Here is a 22630-nt window from a genome sequence, read left to right as displayed (position 1 = left end):
TACAACACTCTCAAGTGTTTAACTCTCGCGTATCGAAACGAGACAAGTGCTGGCAATCCAACTAGCCCAGCTATACTAATTCCAACTTAAATTAGTTGGCTAGTAAAAGCGTAGATCTCACGTTATAGAGCATGCTAAACTACTGTGATCGAAAATTTATATGTTAGGGAATTAATTTTTTTGAGAGAGGTGCATATCTGTATTCAATGAGTTCATAGAGCCTTAGACAAAGTAGAATACTTATTTGATAAAGCTACAAATAGAGTACGTTGTAGAAATTTCATAGTGTACAGAAGGTTTTCAAGAGTATGTATTTTTATACGTTAAAAGTCGATATATATGCAGAAAGTGCCATTCCGTTCGTTCTGAACCAAAATTTTTCTGCTTACTTTAATCCTCTCTTCAATAATTGTGATATTAGGTTATGTAACTACACTTTCTCATCATGTTAGAAGTATATTGAAAAATGCATATGTATATATACTTTATATATGTATGTAAATAATACAACATGATGTTTTTTAACCTACAGACCATTTTGTGATTTCTTTTTTTTTTCTTTTTTTTTTCTTTTTCTTTTTTTTTTCTTTTTTTTTTTTTAAGATATTAAATTAGGATCATGTTAGCATTAGTGTAAATAGATAATGCATTTTAGAATCAATGTTTTTGTTATCGCTATAAGTCATTCTCAAATCTTTTCTTATATCAATCTCAAGTTAATGTTATTTGATTGCAAAGGGCATTGGTATGATTTACAGAAATGGTTCACAGAGTTTTGAATCTATGACGTGATATCTATCGCAATACTAATTTTATGTGCTCAATTATGATCTCTCCAGTTAATTTTGAAATTTTCGTATATAAAATCTTTTTAAACTCGAGCGCAGACTGTCATTCCAGTCCGTTATTGGGCCAGTTCAAAAAGCGAGCACTTTTACTGTACAAGATGCGCTTATCTCTCACCATCGACGTTCAAAATTTCTAGGAAACCAAATTTGTGACAAATACTGTACCAATGACAACTTAATATATCTATATATCAGAATATGTAATTGTGCTGCAAAGGCATTCGAAAAAAGAAAGAAAAAAACAAACAAACAAAAATGATTTTTAGAACTTTTACTACAAATATTTTTTTTTTTTTATTTTTCTCTCTCTCTCTCTCTCTCTATAATCTATCCAAAGTTAAATGTGTAAAGGGGGGAGGGGGCTGGAATAATATGAAAAATAAGCTGACCATCGTCAAGTCACTGTTATCAATCAAATTTTGAAGTTTATTAATAAAAAGAAGAAGGTGAGGAAGGGAACTGGCAGGAATAACCCGCGTGAGCGACCGAGACGTTAAAAGACGTATAATATTTTTGGTATGGTAAACGCCAGAGAGAGAACAAGCATTATTTTTGAGAGAGGATTTTAATACTCGAGCTATTAGTATTCTTCGCTCGTCGATTAATAGGAAACCCTAATTGAAGAAATTTTACAAAGATAATATTGCGCCGAGATATGTAGCTCTGTCATAGAGTCCTGCACCTCTGAAAAAAAAATTGATATAATAATTCTTTTATTATCCTTTTTATACATTTCGACAGATGCAAAATAAGAAATCTTATACATACATACATACACACATATATATATATATATTATATATATATATTGTATATATATATTATATATATGCAGTCTTTTTTCGTCTGTGCAAGTGAAAGAACCCAAGGTAGAGAATGTGTTGTATGGTCGTGACCGCTCCTTGATTTAATCCATGCTTGTCAATCGGCAATTAATTATTGCCATATTCTTATCCCAATTTGGTCCTTTCCTTGCCCTGCCTGCGCCATTTTTGTGATATTAATATTTTTTATATTACTTATATATATAAGGACTTGGGATAAAGCAACCAAGCCACATGTTACTGCTCGACGGGGAGTCTGCTATGATTAATAACTAGAGTTTTTTTTTTTTATTTTTTTATTTTTCTTTTAAGGGGAAAGATATCCTTTTCATTTTCAAAATATACATGTATACACTGAGATACACACTTAACGTTAAACGCAATTGATATTTCAAACGGTATTATCGCGTCAGAATCGTTTATAGCAAATCTTTGTATAAAACAAATTTGATTAGAATTAAAATTGTTTAAGAGATTCGACAGAAACGTTGAGGAAAAAAGAGGAAAAAAAAGGGAAAGAAAAGAGTAAAATGTCATAATAGATATAACAATTAATATTATTATAATTAATCAAATAAAATTCGTACGCGTGATCATTCTAATGATTCTTTAAATCGTATCTCGGATATCTCGACGATAATATATACAATGTTTTTCTTGAATTTCTATTAATCTCAAATGCTTAAATATTTTTATACAATTCTGTAGTATAAAAGCGATGACTTATTCATATTTGCTTGTCGCGATGGTAGAAAGATAAAAGACAAAAAAAAAAAGAAAAGAGAGAAAAAAATTGAAAATCAATTTTATCTGTACACAATCGATAATATAGAAAAATTTGTAATATTTAGTAGACACGTGTCAAAAATTACATCTTGTCACGTTAGAATAATTTAAAAAGTTTGTGTACGAATTGTTATGTGTAATGGCCCTGTCGAGATATGTATATCATGCGGCTTTCGATCGCTTATCATGCTCGATACTGTCACACAAAGAAGATTCTAACAAGAAGATAAAAAACAAATCTATAAATGAACATGAGAAGTATCGTGAGAAAAAAAATTGTCTATTTATACATAATCTTAAATATTGTAATGAGAAAGTGAAACAAAGTTGATTGATATTTAAAATTTCCAGTTTTTTCTATTGCAAAGAGTAGAGCGTAATAAAGGTTGTGTGTATGGGGATATATATGGGATGATTGAAAAAAAAAAAAGAAACAACAAAAAAAAACAAAAGAGTAATAAGTAAATAATTAAATGACGAATACAAGTAAATACATTGTTGTATCTTTATTGTTGTTATTGCATGAGACTAGTGTAATAGACTGAGCCATACGCATGGTTAAATAACTATTAACACATAATATTTCTTAATTAATCCTATATTATTGTGTAATTATTACATACTGTGTATTATATTTAATCGTAATGTTTCGTGCGGGCAGTGTTTGGAGCGGGTTCCTGTCCTTTGGGATTAAGTTTTTTTTTTTTTAAGTATACCTTAATTTTTCACTTTTTTGTCCAAACGTTTTTTTGTCTTTATTTGGACATTAAAGATGATTCGAAAGAACAGTATGTTCGTGTTTATTAGATTTTTCAAAATAGATAAAATATGTACAAAAAAAGAGAGATCACACGAAATGCGTTTTTATTATATTAGGTATAAATTTTGTTGTTGTGTGTATCAATTAATTATAATTATTTTAAATATTTACCATCACAAACTTTATTATTATTATTATTATTATTATTATTATTATTATTATTATTATTATTATTATTATTATTATTATTATTATTATTATTATTATTATTATCGTTATTATTATTATTATTATTATTATTAATAATAGCATCATTAGTAATGATAACAGTAGTAATAGAAGTAGTAGTAGTAGTAGTTAGTATTATCATTTTAATATTATTATTTTTAATATTATCATCTATTATTATAATAATTATTATTATTATTATTACAATTACAATTAAAATTATTATCAGCGCAGCTTCGATAAAAGGAAAAAAAAATAATCAATTAAACATATGTATATTATACTATACGTTTTATTTTTCATTCCGATCGAGAAGTCCTACAGAATGCTGAAATAAAATCATGTAAAAATGTGCACGATAATCGAACAAGTTAAATATTAATATATGATAACAATAACAATAATAATAATAATAATAATAATAATATTAATATTAAAGTAAATAAATCGTGCTCCAATAACTTATGCATTTCTTCTTCCCATGGCTCGGAATAAATGAAAGATAAAGAAAAAAATCTAAGGATCATATGAAAAAAGAAGAAAAAAGGGAGACAGAGGAAGAAAGAGAAAAGAGATACAATGTACAATGAGATCAATCATTTACAGATTGTGTAAAACTTCTCGATTGGAGTATGATAAAGAATAGATGAACTTATAATTTCTCAAAGGATTGGAACTTTGTGGGGCTGTTCCTAGTACCTGATTATCCTATCCTTGCGGCACGAGTGTTCCGTCGTAATTTTAATGCTAAAAAGTATAAATACGTGCGTACATACATAAAAGAAAAGAAAAAGAAAAAGAAAAAGAAAAAAAAAGAGAAAGAAACTTGTATTACGCATACTTGTAATATCTGCCATGTTCTTCATTTTCTCTCGTCTTTCGCAAGCGCCGAGTAATTCCTTCGTCCAGTTTCGTCAAAACGCGATTGCTATAAAGATTATAAATATATATATATATATATATATATATATATATATATATATATATATTCATTATAAATATATACACATAAATATTTGTGTGTGTGTGTGTATATATATATAATACACAGTGTTGTTTTTTATTGCTGCATACCTTGACTGCCTAGAACTTAAGTACTTTTTTCTGTACATGAGATAGACACAACAAGTACAAGGATGTTTGTACGACTGCATCTAGCGACTGTATCCTTTTTTTTTACGATAACGACGATGAACGTCTGTAAAAAATAAAATGGAAAAAAAAAACAAAGAAAAAGAAAATAAGGGGGAGGGGGGAAACAGAATATTAACAGAGAGAAAAAAAAATAAAGAAGTGCAACGAAAGGTGCTGCTCCTCGTCAACCTTGGGAAGTATACAATTTCTTACGCACTTTGTACGCTGATTAATGAAGAATCCATTGTTATTGCTGTAGAAAAAATCGCATCGCGTATCATAAATAAGGCTGAATGGGCACACATTGGGGATAATATATATTATTAATTATTATTATTATTATTATTATTATTATTATTATTATTATCATTATTATTAATATTATTATTATATTCAATAATGTGTATTGTAACACGTAATTGTGAATAATCCAATTGCGATCGGTGAGATTAATTCCTCTTTCATCGTTTATCCGCTTTTATCGCTACGATAGAGAACTTTATCGTTGTTGTTTGTACATGAAACGTACGATAAAAGAAGATGTCTGATTTTATCCAAGAAGAAGACTCGAGAGACTCATGTTTCGATATAATCGATGATTGCAAATTGTCATTTAAAATAGAATGAATGTATGTATGTGTGTACATATGTACATACATGAATCATACTATATATATTATACGAACGATGTTTTTTTTTTTTTTTTTTTTTTTTTTTACGATAATTAACATAACAGTTTACATTTGATATGTGAAACTTTTAATTATTATCCTATTCATATTTTTATTATGTATTATTCACGATCAAAGAAACAAATTTTGTCTCGGTTCTTTCTATATGTATGTATGTATGTACGTATGTATGCTGTATGTATGTTATGTATGTATGTACAGATAGATAAAAACATAGACATATGCGTTTCCAGATTAAATTAACATGACAATTTCTCTCGAATTATATCGAAAGTATATTAATAATTTTGTCCCGATTGAATAAGATTAATATCCCTCTCGTGTCACGCGAATGCTTCCATTTGACGTTAGAGTCTGCATTAACTATTGAAAATATCATAGATTTTCATTTATGTTGATACGAGATAATATTGTATGCTCGTTTGTTAAAAAGAGATTTTTCGTATAAAAATTTTTGCCAATTTGATTATGTTCAGACATTCGCTACTTAATCGAGAATAAAGGATGCTGGCATTTTATAATGTTATTCATCATTCAAACGATAAAAAAAAATTATTAAGAACGATTACAATGATGACGATAACGATCTGAAAATTGGAATTACGAGATGGGACAAAAATTGCACCATCCCGTTCAAGGTACACATATACATATGTGTATATATATATATATATATATATATTACACAGTTTGTAATTCGTTGGATGAGGGAATGTTTCCTCGATCCTTTTTCTAGGGGTTGAAGGTAAGGGATGAGAGACGTGAAAGCGTTCCTTTCGCGAATAAAACGTACGTATACGAGCCTGCTTAAGTGATTGCTTCTCTTCATTAGAGCTTGCCTCGTTTCTCGTACGGTCGAACTTGAGGGACAGGTGCGGTAATGGCCCGTATCGAAGCTTACTACCCCTAACCCCACTTGCAATGTGTTCGAGAGAGAGAGAAAGAGTGAGTTAGCTGGCTAGCTAGCTGGACCAAAAGAGAGAGAGAGAGAGAGAGAGAGAAAGAGATATCGAATGTACGTTAAACGCAGTCAGTTTAACGTCTACGAGCACCCTCTATAACCCCCAACCCTCTAGACTATTACGCGAATTGATTCGGCATCGGATTCGTTCAAGGCTGGAACACCGTTTAGCTCCTCGTTTCTCCCACTCTCTTTCTCTCTCTCTCCCTCCCCCCTCTCTCTCTCTCTCTCTCTTTCTCTGCCACTTCTTCTCCACCCTTCCTTTCTTCTTCCTTTACTTCCATCCGCTCCTGTTAACCCCTACTAGCTAAATTCCTACTGGAATTCCGCTTGGATGATCACCCTGGAAAATAAAGTTTACGAGTTTCACGCTTTGCGCGATGTGTTACATTTGGAATTTGCTCAAAAGGGAATACTTACTTGCTGTAAAGGTAAATCGATAATAAGAAAACGATTTACCTTTTGCTTTCTTCTTCTTCTTCTTCTTCTTTCTTTCCTTTTTCTTTTCCTTCTTCTTCTTTTTCGAATACAACACATCTCGTTTGTTTCTTTGTAAAAGAAAGAAAGAAAAAGAAGAAGGAAATCAATCGTCGTTCCTTCACAGTAGAAGAAAACGTGATGGAGGAGAAGAATGCGAAAGGGATGTTAGAAAGATTTGGAAATAATTCAGACGGCAATGCTGGCCTCGTTTCGCCTCTAGAGTGGCGATAGTAGTGGTGGTGGCGATGGTGGTGGTGGTGGTGGTGGTGGTGGTGGTGGTGGAGGTGGAGGTGATGGTGGTGGTAGTGGCTCGCTCGTGGCACCCCTGCATGCCCGCCCTTTAATCTAATCCAAGGATAATCTAAAATTCATGACACACATAACTGCCAGGCGATGATATATCTGGCGGGGGTGTAAAGGCCCCGTTTTCCACCACCGATCTACTACCACCTTCGTGCACAACCATCGACTCTTCTACCCCAATCCTTCCCTCCCACTTCACCCTATCCTATCCCCATATCCCCCACCATCCACAATATTTCCCACTACCATTCTTCCTCGTTCTCTAACACCGGTACTCCTTCGCTAGCTGCAATCACTGACGTTATTATTTAATGTAACACGAGCTCGGATGAGTTCACTCACCAGCTAACATCCTATCTCGATGGCACATCTCATGGAACTTGCTTGCTTCTTAATTCGTTTTCACCTCTTAAGTTCAAATAATATTTCTTCGTTTCGTTTCTCTTTAAATGTTTTCGATTCAAATAAATTTTAGAGAGTCCTCATTGGTCACTATATAATAATCTTTGACTTAATCTCTCTTCTGAAGTTTAAGATTTAGTTTATCTTTATTATCTCAAAATTGTATTTCTTTTTTTTGGGGTGGGGGAGGGGATTGAATCAGGACTTTGAAGGATCGATTAATTACCCTCGATGATTATATTGAATAAGTTCAACTCATGTGCGTTGATATTAAGTATTATATAAATTGTTATTAAAATTAAGCTATTATTATATAAATAAATTAATTATTATGTAGTGGCCAATAATCGTATCTCTTATCCTACATACATATGTCTTCGTGATTGAAGTTATGATACCATCTGCTAAAATCTTTAATTATCATTAGAAAATAAGAAATAATTATTTTGTTTAATGGAAATTTTTGAAAAAGAAACAAAAAGTTTCATTACCATTTTTCTTTTATTTTGTTCGGAATATAATTTTGCCTTGTACTGTCAGCATCCGTTATCATAAACTTACAGTCACGATATAACAGATATCTATCTTTTTCTAATCGAGATTCGTAGCGATGATTCTCCTAATTCATTTTATTCCCTGCCGACAATAGTATTTACATTTTCTTTCTCTATCTCGAAAGCGTATCGACATTACAGAATCGATCGTATTCCACGATTTGTACAACTCGTTTGGAGTACAAAACCAAATCGATTTTCATTACACGTTTGTATGTATCTAATACGTATGCTACGTCCTATCTGTGTGTGCTCGGTTAACCGATTGATTATCTTGTAAATTATCTGCTTTGACATACGTCAAACGAACAAATTGTTGATAATCTAAAGGTATTCGTTCGTCGTTTTTTAAACGAATTTCTCTGATATATCTACATTTGATTTAGTTAATCTAATATATACAGATATAATTCTCTAAATTCGACAAATTTATGGACATATTTTGAACTCACTAACAGTAAGAGAGGAGTCGTGTATATTTTAAATGATTTAACATAGTAAATAACCCTAATTAAATACTTGAGAGTATTAACATATGTAAAAAAGAAAAAAAGAAAAGATTCTTCAGATTGTATCCTGAATTTATAAACATATAAAATAGATTTGTAAATTTTTCTTAGAAATCTTTCTTAGACCTTATGTATCATATATCGGGTAGGCAAATAAGTAATGTGAAATTTTCAATATTTTATGTCTAAATTTGTATTTGATATTTTTCAATGAAAATTCTATCATCGTTTATTCACCAACCCAATACAATGAACTCTAATTTTTCGTTCGTAGATTTTAAGAAAAATCGCGAATATATAATACATAATGTCAAATCGATTAAAAACATTATATCGTTAACTCAATGAGATATAACAAGAGAGTTGCGGACAAAAAGACGACCACCAAACAAACCGCGAAGTCCCTTCTTCTTTCGACCCCTCCTTTTGTCGTTCACCGATTGTTCTTGCTATGGCGCTAGTTGTCCGTTTCGAACGAAGGGTATGATAATTGATGATGTTGCCCGTTTCTAGCGAGACATTATTTCGCAGTTAGGTAGTCGACACCACGAGATGAATAGCATTTTAACTCCCCCACGTTTTATTATCTATTACTATCATTTTTGCGTTCTAATTTCTTTTCTAACTGTGGTGGATATCAACGATTCGAACAATTCGTTCGATAAATCGTTAGAAAGTTTAAAAGAAATAAGGAAAGAAAAAAAAAAGGAGAAAGACAGAAAAGTCCTTTTCTCGAAGGACAAGAGACGAAGAGAGGGTGAATTTGGTCGTTCGAATCACGCCAGGGCCGACCCCTTGGCGGCGGACAAACGACGGCCAATTTACGAGTAACGGGAGGGGAAAAAAAAACTTCTTAAAACTCGGATTAGAATAAGCGAGGTATCGCGCTCGCTTATCTCTTCTCCCTCTCTTACTTCCTCATCAACCTACCCTCTTCGCCTACTCTTTTTCCCTCTTTTTACGACGATCCTCTCACTTTTTCTTCAACAAACCCTCGGAATTATCCTCGAGTTCCTCTCTACGACTTCCTTTTCTCCTTTCTTTTCTTTTCTTTTTTTTCTTTTTTCTTCTTTTTATTTTTATTTTATTTTATTTTATTTTATTTTATTTTATTTTACTCGCGGTGTTCTCCAGCGAAAAAATCGTAAAAAAGGTAGTGGGAGGAAGGGAACGGAGAGAAAGAAACGAAGAAGAGAGGAGTATGAGAAAGGCCACCAGGCTTGTCCTTTGTTTCCTCCCTTCCTTTCACAAGCTCCTCTCGTTTGCTGCTCGTCCGTGGGGATTTTGTAATTGGTGACGATTCAACGCGGATCATTCGAGAGCGCGTACGTAAGTTAAAAATTAAGTCGACGCTATTCTAATTAAAATTAAGCTTAAGCGATTATATGGACTAGAGAATTCCTTGTTTGGTTTTCTCTAGATCAATACAATGGACATATTATATTTTAAATACGCATCATCGAAATTATATCGACTTTAGATATTCATATCAATATTCGAATTATTAATAATTAAGAATTCGTACCGATGTACAAATTTTTTGATCGAACTATACTACATTAGAACCGATAAGAATAACTTCATTTGATATTAAAGTTGAATAAAAGAGAAATTATATTTTTTATATCTTATAGAAAGGATAGAACGTTTCTACGTAATAATATTTAGCTTTTGTGATGATAAAATTAACAAATTTATTACTGATATTTATTATCCTTCCACCTTCCAGGTCTGTTCTTTAACCATTTAACAAATTCCCGCTTAATAGTTTGAATATCTTGAAAGACTTGCGCCATCTATTAAGTATCTTTGTTTTTCGTTAAAACGTAACGATAGATAGGATTTTTTAAGGACACACCCCACTCAATGTCCCGGATAGGGTACACGGTTGAGACGATAACGGCGCCCTAGGGAGTTAGAGGGTAACGCGATTACATAGTTACGCTACTGGCGGGACGGTCCGCCCGTCTTGATTTATCCGTGTAGCATCGCGTTATTGCATTAGCGTCCCGACAGCAATGCTACTGGCCACCATCCCCGAAGCTAACACTACCACTACAACTGTATAACACCATCGTAACATCACCGCCAACTATACCACCACCGATTGGTGTCTGAGGATAGTGAAAATGCTCGAGGACGAACTTACTCGTCCAACGTCCACCCACCCACCACCAGTGAATCATCCCCAAGAATTATGTCTTACGTTCTACTACTCGGACGACCGATCCATAAAGACTATACTGGATTCGCGTTACGGCTTTCGATCGTTTACTATGTATCTCTCGACGCTATCAGAAACATAAATGGGAATAATATCAAAGTCAAAAGTTTATAATTGATACTGTAAACAAAAAAAAAAAAAGAACAAAAAAACAAAATTCATGACATAAAATATTGTAAGATTCTGATTGAACAGTAATAATACTTGAACAATCAAGATTGTTTATATTTATGTATATGCATAGTAATCTTACGACATAGCGCACGATTTATTTAGAATAAATTTTTTTGTTTTCTTTTTTTTAACGCAAAAAACATATGTATTTTCTTAGACATTTGAAAATACTAATAGTAGTTATCTACTGATCTATTTGAATGAAATTATTTTTTTCGTATTTAAATATTGGGGCAATTAACATTTGAAGTAAATTACGTAATCGTACTTGCATGATATTTCTTTCTTATTTGTATTTAATTATAAATAGAGATAATAATTAATTCCTGTAAGAAACTTTCTTTATTTCATTTTAATACGATAATATGTATAAAGAAGCAATAGAAAGTTTCTAATTTTATATAAAATAAAAAAAAAAATATTAAATCTCGAGAAATGTATACCGATGTGATTTATTCACTGATATAAAGATTATTTTTAAATAGTATTCAAATGTCAATTTGCCTGTGCACAATAAAAAATAATCAAAATTATAAGAGATATAAGATCTTTATGTAAATAAAGGATTGTAACTTATAAAGATAAACAAAAAAATTGATATCAATCTTGTTATTCTCATATTGTGAAATAAAGCATTATAATTCGTTAAAATTATACACCCCTGAACTTCTTGTTATTTTTATCTGATAGATTAAACTCAAATAGATAGAAAGGAATCTTCTATGGTATATATTATACATATATATATATGTATATATATGATATTTCTTTTCGTTGTTTTTTTTTCGAACAATAATCTAAACAAGCGTTATTCGTCGCACGGAAAAACTTATAGATGACTCGTAGGAAGAATTTTATTTTTTATATATTTAGATCACTTTCCAGGACAGTATGATCCAAATTATGATCTAAAAAGATTAAAAAGAAAAATAAAGTATTCAACTATATCACGATGAAAAAGAGATATAAGAATTTTTATAAAAACCGAATTTTAATAGTATCACATACAGCAAACTATGTATGTTAGAGAAACATATAGATTACAATAGGTATCGTTAAAACCAGTATAATGGTGGAACCATCGCATGAGAAGACAATACGATAAGCGTATACCATAATGCAATCGATAGGAGGTCAGCGTCCTTTCCGTCGGAGTGTATCATCGACGTACAATATCGCGTCTTGGAAAACGATGATTGGTGCTTGCCAATCTCTTTTGATCGATCAATCAAAAAAGCTCGATCGTTGAAGATAATTCATGATACTTACGAACAAGTTGGTGTTGTTTCTTTATCGATATACACATCCGTTCACGACTCATGTTCGTTGTTAAGTATCGAATAATCATTATCGATCGTCCAACGTAATCATCATCGTCATCGATCATTGATTAGATCGTTTACGCTGGCCTATCGAGTCCAAGGGCTTCTTGATGTCGCCTAGCTTTCAGCCTGAGATCAGCGATGCTGCTGTTCTTTGAACGTGCCGCGGCTGCAGCTAAAGAAGCAGCTAGACTTAATGGATGAGGATGATTCGAGGATGTCGGTGGAGGTGGTGGTGGTGGTGGTAAACAAAAAAGACCACCTGCCGCGGCATAATGGAGAACAGCTGGATCGAATGCCGAACTGGCTGCTGCGGCTGCAGCGCTTACGTTACTTCCAGGTGGATGAAGTCTAAGAGCTGGCAAATAAGGTGCCACTCTGCACGGTTCCAATGTCGTCGGTGGACTTCGTGGTGCCAGCACCATACCACCTGCAACACCTTCTTTTCGAATATAGAATTAGAATTTCGATTATTAAATGCAAAGTCGATCGATGATTTTGGAATAACTTTCTATAACTTCATTTTTTCCTGTATATAAATTTAACGAATATTAATCATGGGATATAAATTAACAATTAATTTTGTAATCTATTCTAATTGTATGATTTTAAAGTTACATGATATATTATAAGATAATAACATTTTTAATTGCGTCTGATCCAAAGATTTCATAAAATTTATTAAAACGACAAAATTTTAATCTTAAAAAAAAAAATTAAGAAAATTAAACCAAATATTTATCGACTCCAAATCAAATTACTTTAAACAAAGTGAATGTTCATATCGCATAATAAAAATTTAGGTGATTTCTCACCTTTGTGTAACTGACTTTCATGTTTGCGGCATTTTGCACGACGATTCTGAAACCAAACTTGTACTCGTGCTTCGCTTAGTCCAAGTCTCTGACTGAGTTCTTCTCTCATAAACGCATCCGGATAATGAGTTTCATCGAAGAGCCTCTCCAATTCAGCGAGTTGCTCCAAAGTGAAATTCGTTCGTGATCTTCTCTGCTTGCCATTTCCATTACCATTTCCACGGCAATTTGACCCTGAATATTATATGGAGTTGATAAATAAGTAATTTCGAAATTTTCAAGATTTTCTATTTAAATAAACAGTATTCTTTAATGAAAATTTCGAAATAACTTATTGAGCAATTTTCAGTATATTACAACAAAATAATATAATATTCATTATTGTTTATTACGATGTAAAATACTTAATGAAATATTAATGTTAAATCTTTCACATTACTTATTAACCAATACTATACTACCATTTCTTTATTTATAAGATGTTGAAATACTATAATAAATAAAGATGAATGAAATACTATAGTTAAATGTTTATCTGGATATAAAATATATATATATATAAAAAATTCTGAAATTATTTATTAATCAAATCTAATATTATAACATCGATGACGATATTTGACAAATCTTATTTTGTTAATTACGATCGAAAGAACAATCACGATTCTAAACAGAATCGATGTTTTCCTCGTTTTCCTTGGATACCTTGGATATAATTAATGCAACGAGGCTAGAAAAAACACAAGGGAATTCGAAATTGATCTTTCAGATCTTTCATGGGTCATTGATGTCGGTCTGCACGCCATCAACATAAATTTTGCTAACCTTACGATATTCTTATTCAAATCATACGTCGAGAAGAACTTGTTATTAGCTGACATTAGTAAGACCATCTTCTCGAAGTATTCTCTTCATCCTTCTTCACGAATTATGACTTTTCGCGAATTATTCGCCAAGTTCGAACACCCGTGAAAATTTATATGTCTTTACGTTACAGTATTATCGAGCAATATATACTCCTTTATGCGTAAGGTAAAGGTCAACAAGAATGTAAATTATACATTGATATAGTTGTACAAAAAAATGAGGTCAATTGCGAGTTGACTATAGAGTGTTTATCAAAGAGATAATTACATAAAATGACGAGTCATATCCTTTGAATGTCTTACAATTAGAAACAAATTATATGATATATATATATATATATATATATATATATATATATATTAATATATGTACATCAATGCCTAAAAAATTTGCTTAGAAGAAAAATAATTTAGTAATCATCAGCATTATTTTTATATCAGACCTTGTTATTTTCTTAGAACCAAAAATAATTTAATAATAATCATTCTTATATCAAATATCTCAATATTTTTTTATTATGATTGATCATAATAAAATCATATAATTTCATATTGATCATAATGAAATCAAAGGAAGAAATTGTATCATGAATGAAACCGAGAAAATTTGTAAAATGAGAATTGTAATGCGATGCCGCGAGTTAAAGAGACATGCCGATAATAAAGGAAGTATACGAATTAATTAATGGGTGCTTAATGTAAAGTAACTACGGTACAACTCTCGAGAGGTGTTGGCCGATGGGAACTCGGGGAGTTGCTTCGACGTAGGGTTGTGGGTGGAGCTCGGGGGAGGATTAAGCGCCTCTCGTAAGAGCCGCTTGACGAAGGGGATGTGATTTATATAATTTAGCAAAGTGGTGAGCTACGCAGTCTTATAGGGGGTCGTTAGTCACCTCTTCTTTCCTTTACCCTCTTACCCTACGATCTCTACGACCAACTCTCCCACCTTAATCACCCTCTTCTTGGCTTTCTCCATCTGTCCGATGGAATTTCTCAAGTGAAAACGGCTCTCTATGACTTCGATTCGAGAATATCATACGTTCAATCATCTCCGACGATATTCAAATTATTAATTCTTAATCAATAATATTGTTTCAAAACAGTTATTTTCTTTTAAAATATATATTAATAACAATGTCATATTTACCAATAAAATACAATACATAATAAATTTTATATATCATGTACTCATAATATTATATGTTATAATAATAAATATATATATATAAAGTATTAGTATCTATTATATAACATATATTATATCATAATATAATACTATTGGAATAATAATACTTATAACATAGTACAAATATAAATATATTATCTATTTCTCATATTAATTATTTGCAGAAATTTGTATTATTTCAAAATTTCATTAAAGATTTCCATATAATACAGTTATTAATAATAATAATAATAATAATAATAATAATAATAATAATAATAATAATAATAATAATAATCATCATCATCAGAACATATTTCTAATTCTTCGAAATTAGCATTTTTATTTTATAATTAACTAAAAATATAAATATATAAATTAAGAAAATAAAGAACTATCAGATTGTCACGATTCGATTTCTAGAAATAGAATGTTTGTTGTTGGCCATGAAAACCGAAGGATAGTAAAATTGATTAATTTGTGTGATATGAAAAAAAAAAAAAAAAACGTGACAGAGATTCGTAGTATTTTCAATGATACGCAGGCGCGCCTCGAAAATGGCTACCATACGGCAATGCGTATAGCACTTTAATCAATTAACGCATAGCTACGTAATCCAATCGGAACCCTGCCGTAGGAAAGCCCGCATCCATATGTACAGCGGTTTAAAATCCCTCCTCGCAAAATAACTCGCGTGGTTTACGGCCCCACCCTCTTTTTGTCCACCCCAGCCACGAATGTCTCTCGCAAGCGTTACATCCCTTTTACGTACAGAGTCATTCCTCGTTTTTCTCGATAACGACGAAGTTTAATCGCGAAGTAGAACCATATTGGATTTTTTTTCTTTTTTTTTTTTTTTTTTTTTTTTTCGAAAATCCAAACAATAACAATTTCAGTAGAGCCAAGTCCAAAAATTAGAATTAACAGAGGTTGGAGACGGAGATTATGAAATTATTTATTACTCGTAATAAAATTGTCGTGATTTTTTATTTTTATTATACCTATATTTTTATATACTCACATATATTTACACTTTTATATATATATATGAAATTATGTTATCAAAATTTGACTAGTTATATTCGAAATATCCCTTATATATAGATCTAAATTTGAAGTTTGAATTGTTAAGAATGCTAATATTGAAATTCATTAAAAATTAATGATTTTAGAAGAATCCGATAGACTCCTTGTATGATCAGCGGTCTCGTAACGTAAGGGAAGGAAAGAGAAGACTACAGTTTAACCCTCGCGAAAGAACCGAAGCAATCACACTCGGACACGAAGGGTCGGCTAATTCGATTACCAAAAGCGCTGCCCTCTTGCTCTTGAGTCAGTGATATCGAAGGCACCATTTCAACTTGTTCTATTTTGGTGAAGCCTCGCCTTCGTTGTGTATTTTTCTCGACGAAACGAATCGGAGATATTTCGGTTATTAGGCGGAGAAAGGCCTAAACGGGATAAACTCTCTAACCCTCGCCGTTTGTTAACAGTTATCCCGACGTAAACGTGTGTTAGTGTCGGTATCATAAATAAATACTTACGTGATACTTCATAATTCAACGTGTCTTCTCTAATGTCTCAATATCGTGTCAATTCGTACAAAAGTATTTATATTTTATGTTCACTTTTTTACTTGATATATTCTAACCATAGTTTGCACTCCATAGAGATTGCTAAAGTAGCATATATATTCTGTATCACAATTCCATTGGCGAATATCCCATAGAGGATATCAATAATAAGAAGTACAATTAAATCTTGTATTTCTACAAACTATACGCTTAAGTGTACTTAAGAGAACTACAAGAGCTACAATACTCCTGTATAAAGGAATTCTTTTTAAAAGAAAAAAAAAAAAAAAAAAAGAAAGAAAAACGAAAGAAAAAAACAAAAAACATCTCGATGTAAGCGTTTTTCAATTCATAACTACCGGTATCGTTCATTCTGACATTCAAGAAAAATGAAAAAAAAAATCAAAAGCAAATGAAATACACAAAGCACAATATCGTCGAATGAGTAGAAAGAGAGAGAGAGAAAGAGAGAGAGAGAGAGAGAGAGAGAGAGAGAGAGAGAGAGAGAGAGAGTCGCATTGCTTCCATCAGGGGAATTTCAATCTCCCAAAGTTTATCGCCGTGAACATCGTGATTCAGTGATCGAACTCGATACTAGAATCGGACGTGCAATTTTCCCTAGCGATGGTCAGACGAGCTGATCTACTGCGGCACTTTAAGCGCGCGCACGTCAACCTCCTCTCTCACCCTTCATCTTCACCAACTCATCCCCCACCGCCCCCTCCTTCCAGGACTTTTCCCCAATAATTCCCCCCACTGTTCTCTTCTTTCCTTACGTACCAGACCGGCTCTCCTTTTCCGCGCGGATATTTATGATTTTACTTTCGCGCCTCCGATGGTTGCCGGGGCTCGGCAGATTGCTTTTTGATTTGCGCTTAATCGGGGAAAGTTATGGGCCCCGGAGAAATACACGTCCGACGGATACGCGTTTCCATGCGAGAGAGCATAACGTCTACGACTTTTAGGGGGCGTACACGACCAACACGGCCACCCGCATATTAAACCATAAATTTATGCCGACTTTACCCGCCGACCGATATCGAGTTATAAACGTGCGAACCCGTGTATTCCTCGTTTGACCGTATAGGGAGGAATGATCGGACGTCGAATTTTACAACTTAATTTCTCTTTTTTTTTTTTTTTTTTTGTGAAAAAGGAGGAGAAGAGCAAAAAAAAGAAAAAAAAGAATGAACACGCTTAACAGTGTTTTTGTATATCCCTATGATCGTGATCAAATTTGTGCCTAATAAGAGAAAACTTGTATTGGAAAAAAGTAATGGGATTGATTCTATATGAGGTACGTACTATTGTCTCTAACTATTTTGTATAATTAAAGATAAGCATTAACTCGTACGTATAAATTGTGTGAATTTTATATAAATGATATGAGTACTTCATTGATATATTATAATAATGAAACGTGCTTGATCTCTCTTAAATTATTTAATTAAGAAATATTTAATTTTTTATGATGATATATCATATGGCGGATCATCATCGATCGTACTTGATCACTCGAAAGATCAAATCGATAATCATTTGTGGATCTAATTGTGGTTTACAAAAGAGAAATAAGAAAGAGTTGGCACGTGTCGGAAATCAATGATCGTTACATTTTGAACGGTCAGCGTATACCCTATCACTTGGAAGCTTTATCAGACGACGTCCTGAATTATAAACGAAGATCGAACCCCTCCACGATACATGTCAGATACACGTCGTATTTGAGCAAAGGCTTTTGACCTCAGTGTTTTTGTCTTCGCGATGATAGAGAAAAAATAAACGTTGGATGGACGTCGGAAATAATAATCGAAGTGTCTTCCTTCGTATCGTTATTTCTTCAAATATAGATTAATTGATCTTACAATTAACCAATAGCTCATTATTAAAAAAAAAAACAAACATTATTAATGTGTGTGTGAATTAGGTGTATGCGTGAAAGAAGATATATATATATATATATATATATATATATATATATATTCAAGATCAATTAAAACAATAAATTACTCTCACCTTTGGTAGCTTCCTCCTGATTATGGACCAATGATCTAGCAACTTGCGAGGTTAATTTTGAGTCGTTTATGATCGTTTTAACGTCGGCACTGGTGACTCGGCTTTTTGATTCCGTGCAATTTTCTGGACTAGCTGATCGATCTCTCGTGATTGGGGGAGGTGAGGGACTGCAACCCAAAAGTTTTCGTACGGACAACTTCAACTCCGGTGTTTTGAGAGGTGAGACGTTATCCGTGCTGGCCTTGACCTCCTTAACCACGTCCTTGATCTTTGTCGCAACGGAGAGATCTTCCGGTTGCAATCGAGTTTCCGGTGATGGCGGCTCCTCAACGTTACCAACTTCGATATTGGATTGATTACCCTCCTGACTGGACTCCCGATTCGCCGACTTTCCATCTGGAGAACGTTTCGCGTTCAATTATAAATGATTTGTTCGATCTAACCGACAATTATATTTCTTTTCTCGGATTAATTAATACCGTGTAACGGTATGTAGGTATATGAATATAGGTATAGATCATAAAGCATAAGTAAACAAACGTATAGAAAATACACATAGGAAAGGATCGAGATGATAATGCCATTATATCCGAAACTTAGATCCCTGGAACACCATAAACACATATCGACAGGGACACCTTTTTCTACGAAGCACGATATTTATCACTCGCGTATACACTGGATCCTTTCCACTAAACCTTATCTCTCTCATATATGAGATCTTCTCCTAGCTCAAAGAAGGAGATAGGAAAGTAAACAAAGGATAATAAAAGAGAAAAAAAGAGAGAGCGGCAATGAAAGAAAAAGAGAGAGAGAGAGAGAGAGACATACGGCATTCATTTCCGTTGTCATCACCAAGAAGATGCGCGACACTGAGGGTGATGCGGGTAGAGGGTGCGCGTTCGGTGTTACTCCTGACGAATCCAAGTTGAGTGCTAGTGTCCTCGTCGACGACAACGACGGGTAACGACGCGGTCGCGTTCTCTTGGAAACTCTTGGAGACAAACTGGGCAAGTTGCTCCATTATCGAGAAGACAAGACTCGTATCTCGCTCGCGAGCGAGCTCACTCGCGAGTTCACTCGCGAGAGTAGACACCGAAGGGGGTTAGACGTTGTGGCGGGTACGAAGTAGGTACGAAGGCGGCTCTCAGTTTTCCTATCGGTCCAAATACCAACCATCGAGATGGCACGCACCCCCAGGACGCCATTCGAACGGCGACCAATCAGGCTTGAAATGGGCGGCACCAGTTAACGCCCACCAAAGCGCACCCTCTTCTACCCCTACCTACAATCTCCCTCTTCTGAACCTATCTCCTCTTAGCAAGACACCACTCCCCTCATTAGCATTCGTGCACCCTCAAACTACTCTCGCCCTTTGCATCCCTTCCTCCTCCTCATCTTCCTCCTTCTCCTCCTCCCTTCCTAAGTTTCCTAACGCATCCGAAAACCCCAACAGCGCGTTCTCTCGACCCTCTCCCATCTCTCTTTTACCCTCTCACCTCTTCTCCTAGGTGCAAATCGCACCTTCAGGGCCGCGCGTCTCGTTTTCTATATCTTCGTTCTGCCGAATTTTTTTTCGATTATAAAATAATTCTATTGATATCTATAATTATTGTTACATCTATAATAACATTGATGTTATTCTTAATATGGATAAAAATTAAATAATATAGATTATTAAAATTCTCATTTATAAAAAACAACATGTTAGAATATAAAAACATTATTGTCCTAAATCATATTCTCAAATATTTATTAATTTACAAATAATCCAATATTCTCTTGTTTAAATTAAAAAAAAAAAAAAAAAAAAAGAAAAAAAAAAAAGGATATTCGCAATGATCGTAAAGAAAAACGACACGCATATTACATCGAATCGAATCTCGATTGCGACCCTGTACTACGATGCGTCCCCCTGTTTGCCAGCACCAAACTCGGCAATATTTAAATGGGATTGCGTTCGGGAATGTAATTGCTCGGGCAAACATGCTCGGCACATCGTCGGCTCGTAGAGAACGACATCTCATCGAATAGATATAGACACGGAGATTGGATAAAGATGGATAAATAAAGGGGAAGAGGCGGAGGAGGGAAAAGAGAGAAGCGAATGAATGAAGTTGGCGAATAGATAAAAAGGAAAACTTGTAAACGTAGAGTATCATGAGTAACTGTACACGTAGACACGTGTATAGATATATGAACTTATTCATTATATTGCGTGTAGTTCAAGGTAAAAAAAAAAGAGAAAGAGAGAGACAGGGAGGGGGGAGAGAGATAGAGAGAAAAGAAAAAAATTAGTATAAAATGGACAATACGAGTAAACATAGAAAAAATGTTAAAATAAAAAAAGGTGATCGACGAAGAAAAACGAAGAATACCAAAGAGAAATAGTTTCGGATTGAAAAATAAAGAAAATTCGAGTTGGACAAGTGGTAAAGGAGAAAGAGAGTAGGAGATACGCGAGGGAAATGAGGGGGAAAAAGGCGTACGCGTGGTCCGACAACGTGCATCCTGAGAACGAGAGGGTGAGATAGGAAGAGGAAGAGAGAAAGAGAAAGAGAGAGAGAGTGAGAGTGAGAGGGGTAAAAGAGAGAGGATCAGGAGGGAGGTCGAAATGGTAGGGCGAGAGAGGGTATGGCTTATAAACGCAGGCAGACGGAGCCAATCAGGGCGCAATGCGATTACCTTAACGAGAAATCCGATTACTTATTCATTCACCTAACTCGAAATCAGTTTAACTAATCGTTTAATTCGGTTGCTAGCATACCCCACAGCCGGCGAATGCGCGAGCATGCACACGTCCCTGTGTGTGTGTGTGTGTGTATGTGTATGTGTATATGCATGTGTGTATGTGTGTATGTGTGTTGTGTTGCTACTGTTGCTACTGCTAGAATAAACCTCATCCCCTCACTAACGCCATCTATCTCTATACGGTACATACATGTACGCATACACGTAAAACCATGGACGTAGAGGGAGCTCGTATAGCGTTGGTAGAGGTAGTAGGGCGGTCGGTTGGATTTGAGGGGTGGAAGGAGGAGAGGCCTCATTCAATTCAATTACGTAATGAATTGTCGTGTCTTGAGTAAACACCCTTCCTCACCGCGACTCGCCGGCAGAAAATCGGGGCTCTGGATAGCACCGGCACCCCTTGCGAGGATCGTCGAAAGCAGAGAAGGGGGTGGCGGGAATCGAAGCAACGGCGCGGCAGCGGTTTAGCCGAACCGAATCAATCTGCGCACCGGCTCGCAAATGCTTCGAGAGTTCTCCTTGCATCCACCTTGTCTATGATTTGGAGAGATGAGAGAGGGTGAGAGAGAGAGAGAGAGAGAGAAAGAGAGAGCTCAGAGGCATTATCTCTCTCTCTCTCTCTTTCTCTTCCCCCACCCTCTATCTCTCTCTCTCCCTCTCTCTTTGCGAATTGAGTTTCGATGAAGGAACATAAAAACGACGTTAGATCGATCAAGACGTCCCGAATTACCGATAAACCGATTTTCTCATAATTGATTACCTAGTTATAATATAGAACACATTATGCGAATCTTCTTACTATGGAATCAATCCTAATGGTCGTATAATTAATTAAGCTTTTTATGTTTGAATTAAAGAGAGATAAGCTGGAAAAGCGAAATGTTAATTTCTAATGCAAATGAATTAACTAAAGTGATTTATCTTTTATTCACATTTCAACGAGATCCGATTCCATTTGTAGGCGTGGTATCGGTAATCCCTGTGTTTCCCGAAATCGACCCTGGTCAAATTGATGGTAAGGCCACTTTGGAGGTTTACATAGGCATCGGAAACGGTCGGCGATCAAAGGACCAAATCGATATCGGCAACGATCCGTGTAATTTCTCTCGTCTGAAAAGCACATGATTTTGATTTAAGCCTATTAATTTATATTTAGTTAAAATAGTATATACTGAAAAAAAAAATTATAATATTATTTTGTTTATTACCGAATCGTAAATTACAGATGTATATACTGTCATT

General features: G+C 34.0%; 1 protein-coding gene across 1 annotated transcript; it reads right to left on the bottom strand.

Moving 5' to 3' along the window:
- Positions 1 to 3809: 3809 nt before the first annotated feature.
- On the bottom strand, positions 3810 to 22511 carry LOC118446177 (uncharacterized). Its single transcript, XM_085659818.1, has 8 exons — positions 22321 to 22511; positions 21741 to 21853; positions 18638 to 19033; positions 13017 to 13250; positions 12149 to 12643; positions 4521 to 4644; positions 4288 to 4374; positions 3810 to 4193 (listed from the first exon to the last, which is right to left on the bottom strand). The coding sequence occupies exons 1-5, from the start codon at positions 22509 to 22511 to the stop codon at positions 12279 to 12281; spliced, it is 1299 nt and encodes a 432-aa protein (XP_085515944.1). The 3' UTR covers positions 3810 to 4193; positions 4288 to 4374; positions 4521 to 4644; positions 12149 to 12278.
- Between the last annotated feature and the right edge of the window lie 119 nt (positions 22512 to 22630).

The sequence above is a fragment of the Vespa mandarinia genome, chromosome 10, assembly GCF_050613455.1.
Source record: "Vespa mandarinia isolate Hongniang chromosome 10, ASM5061345v1, whole genome shotgun sequence".
NCBI classification, from domain to species: domain Eukaryota; kingdom Metazoa; phylum Arthropoda; class Insecta; order Hymenoptera; family Vespidae; genus Vespa; species Vespa mandarinia.
Note: the sequence above shows the minus strand (reverse complement) of the source record. Positions and strands in the feature narration are given on the sequence as shown.